This window comes from Alligator sinensis, unplaced genomic scaffold, assembly GCF_000455745.1.
Source record: "Alligator sinensis unplaced genomic scaffold, ASM45574v1 scaffold21_1, whole genome shotgun sequence".
Classification (NCBI taxonomy): Eukaryota; Metazoa; Chordata; order Crocodylia; family Alligatoridae; genus Alligator; species Alligator sinensis.
The window spans coordinates 709,435-714,760 of record NW_005842445.1 but is presented as its reverse complement, the minus strand read 5'-3'; the positions used below and the strand labels follow the sequence as shown (position 1 = coordinate 714,760).

At 46.5% G+C, this 5,326-nt stretch overlaps 1 protein-coding gene across 2 annotated transcripts; it reads right to left on the bottom strand.

Annotated features, from left to right (window-relative positions):
• Positions 1-348: 348 nt before the first annotated feature.
• BANF2 (barrier to autointegration factor 2) lies at positions 349-4,865 on the bottom strand. 2 transcript variants are annotated; one of them, XM_006030439.1, is made up of 3 exons: positions 4,799-4,865; positions 2,315-2,443; positions 349-576 (listed from the first exon to the last, which is right to left on the bottom strand). In XM_006030439.1, the coding sequence occupies exons 1-3, from the start codon at positions 4,805-4,807 to the stop codon at positions 430-432; spliced, it is 285 nt and encodes a 94-aa protein (XP_006030501.1). In that variant the 5' UTR covers positions 4,808-4,865; the 3' UTR covers positions 349-429. The 2 variants fall into 2 exon arrangements, with proteins under 2 accessions (XP_006030501.1, XP_006030502.1); XM_006030440.1 differs by lacking the exon at positions 4,799-4,865 and adding an exon at positions 2,564-2,608.
• Between the last annotated feature and the right edge of the window lie 461 nt (positions 4,866-5,326).

Genomic DNA, 5,326 nt, shown 5'->3' with positions numbered 1-5,326 from the left:
GCCTTTTAAGCCCAGATTTGCAGGGAATTAAAACACTTCTCTAAATTAAAGCATGAGGCCTAGATGCCCGAGGGCAGCGGCACCAGTCCTGCAGTTCATGTTAAGAATCTGCTTATGTACCTTGCTGAACCAGGATTTTAATTAACGGTTCACCTAAAATCAGGAAGTTCCAGCTTTCCCCATTTGCACCATGCTAGGACTCTGGTCATAGATACAGTGAGGATTCACAGAACTCCCTAAAGGCAGAACGTGACCTGCTTTGCCCAAGAACAAGCTCAGTCCCTGCACACAAGCATTTACAGGATTGGGGACAGCAGCAACTATCCAAATATAAGCCATTTGGGCTGTACAATTCATTCAGGAGCTGCTTTATTTCAGTCCTTGGAAGAGTCCTGCTAAGTGTACCATCAAAGCTTAGTGGGCAGGTCTTTACAGGAAGGAACAGCACCACTCCAACAGGCAGGAAGCACACTGCTGAGCCTCAGTGGGACTGGCTCCATAAGTCCCTTTCAGCCATCTCTGGAAAACTGCAGAGTCCTTTTTCAACAGGAGGAACTGGCCCAGAAGGATGTATGCCTGCAAGGAAGAAGCGAACAGCACAAGCTAGTATTTTTGCCCCCTGATCCTAACCACTGAGCCAGGCACCCAATTAACCTGTACGACACACAGCAGCTGGCTGCTTTGAGAGGTGCTCACTGCAGTCAAGGAAGGTCTCATCTGCATTTTTACTCCTGTGGCTCAAGGAAATGGGACTTCACATATTCTTTGTAACAAGACAGGGTTGCATCAGAAAGAACCCAACTCCACTGTGAAGTTCTTCTCTACACCAGAAGAGCCCATGAGACCCTTCATTTCCGCTCACTGTGCAGGTCAAAAGGGGTAACTATTTTGCTGGGCACTGCCTGTGTAAAGAGCATTGTCCATTTTTTAAATGGGGCTGAGATCTGTAGACCAAGAGGAACAAGATCACCAAGACTTAGTAGTCAAAGTGTTTAGTTTCCTCTGGTACAAGCTGACAACAGATTCCCTTTCCACAGTGCCAAAAGCTTCTCCTTTTATTTTCCAGCTCCATAAGCATCCATGAAGTTATTAAGTTTCATGCAGCTTCATGCCCTGATTCCCTTGAAAGGGGCTTGTTTCATGATGCCAAACTTCTGCAGGTTAACACCATCCTTGCAATACTCCAGGAAGCACTGGGCCAGTTTCTGCTGTGACTTTATGCAGGGCATGAGTCATAGCTAGAAATAATTCCTCATTCAGTTTGCTGTGTCGTGAATGGATTGTCGCTTCAAATTCTAGTTTGTGAGAGACTTGCAGCTGTGGTGTTTACACACGGACCTGCCTCTCGACTGACATTGTCACCTAAAAGACTTTTTCAAGGATTCTGCCACCTGCCCGTTGGTACTCCAGTTCAGTGCAGACTGAGCAGGAGGAGCTCAGAATGGTACATGGTAGCGGCATATACTAGGAAGAGACATGGCCTGCACATTGTGACCACAGTCTATTTTGTATTAACCACCCAGCTCACCACACATGTGGTTGTGCCCAAGGTACATACATATTAACCACTCAAATGAGATCACATATACAGGTAGGTGGAAATGACTCTGCTCCTAAAACCCTGGTAGAGAGCTTCCCATGCCTCTTCCTATTGACCAGCCTTTCAACACCCAAGATAAATGGGAGTAGGAGTGATATAATTGTTTTCTATGTGGGAGATGGCTAAAGGGCATCCAAGGATAGGGAGTAGGACAGTAAAAGCCTATGCTGCCTCACAGGGTCCAGCTTATCCATCAGTGGAATTTCCCAAGCTGGTCCTGTAACCTTAGTAGCTTAACTCTCTTTACTGTAGCTGCTACCAGCCTCATCACAACAACTGTAGGCTGTGAATTTTCAATTCCATAAATACAGCTTCCAAACCACCTCCTTCTCCCCCATGGGAAGTCCTTTTGGCCTTTGAACAAACAAATTCTGCAACAATAATGACAAGTGGTTGAAAACGCCCAAAAGGCATGGTTGGAATATTACTGGGTAGAACTTGAAGATGGAGTAACTGTCAAACTGCATCAATTTCCCAAGGTATTTGACTTTGTCCCTTTGTGTAACATTTGGCATCAATTCCTTTGAATAATTCAGTGGAACTGCACTCCACATTTCAGATTAATATATTGTGCTGAAATACTCTAAGCAGGAGATGCTAGATCACAAGTTACAGACAACACCTCTTTAATGAAATAATCCCATGGTACTCACTGAGTATAAAAAAAAAAAATGGAAAAAAAAAAGGAGCCTGGTAAGGAAGAAGGGAGATTACCTTGTTAAAGCCTTTTGCAGCTAATTTCATTCCGAGATCATCATTAATCCCATCTACTTTTGTAATATCCTTGTCACCCATTGGCTCGGATACAAACACATTGAACTTTTGGGTTCTGATAGCCATCATCTGGAACAGCAGCAGAAAGAGGAAAAGTCAGGTGAATATGAATCCATAAATGGCCTACACTGAGATTGCAATTCTCAGGGTCATCTTGGAAGACAAGAACCACCCATGTAGCCCATTTACTCCTAGCCAAATGTCTCTCCTTTTAATCTCAAAGCACACCAGCTCAGCATCTCCCCCAGCCCATCATATTTGCTGTTGATGATTGATGTCAGAAATTAAGAACAGCAAATGTGAGTTTGGAGGTTTAGAAGTAACTCATACATAGCCAAGAGGGGTAGCTTTCATTTGGAAGCCTGGAGCTTGTCACAACCCAGTGATTTTTGGTGCCTCGGCACAATGGGATTTTCTTGCCACATGAGAGCCTCTTGCACAGCGAGGGTTTTGCTGCACAGAGAAACCTCGGTGCAAGAGAGTTCCCGCCAAATTGCAGCCTTCTTTGCAGGGTGCATTTCTTCTTTGCAGCACAGAAATGCACGGTGCAAAGAGTTCCCGCTATTCAAATGCAAATTTGTGTCCCGCTATTGGCCAGTGCTAAATTATTCACACGTGGCGGCTAGTAATTGGCTCGCTGGCCGTTTAAAATTCCACGCGACTTCCGCCCAAGTCGAAGAACTTTGAGCACGCTGCAGAGTGCCTCTAAAGAGATCTGACTTGCGGCTAGCTGATCGATAGACTGATCACCTATCGATCTTTCTTCCCGTTGCCAAGCGCAACCCCAGACGTCCCCTTTTCCCGCCGGCTTGAATTGCGGACGGATTGACTGGCTTGGGCCCCGCCAGCTGGAACAACTTGTGTGGTTGTTCAGACAACCGGACCACCTGCGTCATGATTGCAAGCGGCATGAGTAAAGTTTTTTGCAACCAATAAGTTGTGTCTGCCTCTCCATTCACCAGCCCGCCCTAACGTACAAGCAATTTCTAACTTAACTCGAGTCGGCTCTGGCCGTCCGAGACAGAGCTAACCTTAGCCCTGCCTCAGCAGTGAGGGAGGGGGTCCCTCACAGACCCCACACCTGATGGGACCTCATAGGTCAGGTAGTCCTGTCCTCTGCCATCATAAACCATCTCACCTGATCCCTGACATAAGCCAATTAAGTGCTGATGTGGAAACAGATTTTTTGCCCCCAATTCTCCCACAAGCAGGGTGCTTCAGAACCTCCCTGCTCTGAGGATCAGAAACCTGCTTCTAATTTCCAACCTAAAGTTGTTCCTGCTCAGTTTCAGAAACCTGCTTCTAATTTCCAACCTAAAGTTGGTCCTGCTGAGTTTTATACCCACTTGTTCTGGTACCACCATTACCCGACAGCTCAAAGAGCCCTCCTGCTTCCCTGGTGTTTAAACCCAGATGTATTTACAGATATCCCCTCTCAGCCTTCCTATTGATAAGCTAAACAAGCCCATCTCTTCTAGTTTTTCTCTCCATTTCCCCAATAATCCTAGGAGTCCTTCTCTGCACTTGCTCTAGTCTGAGTGCATCAGCTGACCAGAAGTATACACAATACTGTAGACAAAGTCTCATCAGATCTGGGTACAAGGGCATTAATACTGGAAATGCCCTGTCTGGTATGTTCCTGGGCTCATGTTTGGTTTTTCGTGGCTGCCTAACACTGGCGGCTCAGCCATCCCCTTACCAGCTAGTACATTCAAGTCCTTCCCCACTCAGCCATTTCCAACTGTGGAGCTCCCCGCTTGTTGCAGCCATTCCTGTTATTAGTTCCTAAGTGCATGACCATGTGCTTTCTACTACTCAAGGCCATCCAGTGTTTCTTGCATGGTATTCTGACCCTTTTCCATATTGATGATGCCCCAAATCAGGCAACTGGCCTCACTTGAACTCAGCAATTGTATTCCCACATAAATATCATTTTCTATGCCATAAAAGAGGTTTCAGTTCCTCTTCACTTGATTTCTTACTTGCTGGAATTTAGTGCTAACTACTTTGTCTCAGCAGCTGATCTGACGATCAGATGCAAGTTGTCACGATGACACCCAAGAACAGAAACCTGCAAAGCTGGAGAAGTTTGGCTTCATTGTCAATGCTGCCTCATGCCTCCGGTGGGTTTACGCTGGGAAACAAGCAGGTGTTTTCTGGCAAGGATGCAGTAGTGCCTTGCTACCAACAGTGTAGACAAGGTTAACATGTATCCAAATTGATATTGCTGGTGGACCTCTACTGCTGCTGAGACATGGATTTCCCCTGCGTAGGTGAAGTCAGTGTCTAATGACACTGCATGGGCCTGCAGAGGGGAGAAGCAGAGTCCTCCCCCAACACATACAGCTCTCAACTCCCGATTCCTCCACAGCACAGACATCACTTGTCTTTCCTTGCCTGTCCGTCAGCTCCTCATATGCTCACCTCAGCCATCTGGGATGATGGAGATAAACTCTCGGCAGAAACAGGATGGCAGAGATCCTTGCTGATACAGGTCAAAGAGATGGAGGACACGCCTGCACCTTCTCACAGACTTTGACCGAGAAGGGTCAAGAAGACTGAGTCTATCCTAGGTCTGCAAGCAGCATGACACTCAGACATGGGGCTTACAGCTCCCTTGCCACTGTGACTTGGTTTGGAGACCTGCTCCCCCGCTGACACCAAGAATCACGAGCTTCTGGAACCTTCTTGCACTGTGACATCATTCCTCTTTTTTTTCAGGACAATGCCCACTGTGCCAAATACATTATCTGCCCTGCAAGGTGCTGAACTCTTCACGTTTTCCCATTCAGAAAGTCCTGATCAAAGCCAACTGGAGATTTTGGCAGGAAAAATGCCTGCAGGCTCCAGTACTCACGCTTGTCAGCTACAACCACGCAGCCATAAATATTTTACAGAGCAGCAAAAAAACAAATCTAGCACACAAATGCAGCTCAGGGAGAAACAATGCAT

Bases quoted from the DNA above. Each gene is read 5' to 3' on its own strand.
- BANF2 (XM_006030439.1), bottom strand. The intron at 577-2,314 runs GTAATCTCCCTT...TCTTCCTTGCAG, and splicing joins CTGCAAAAGGCTTTAACAAG to GCATACATCCTTCTGGGCCA.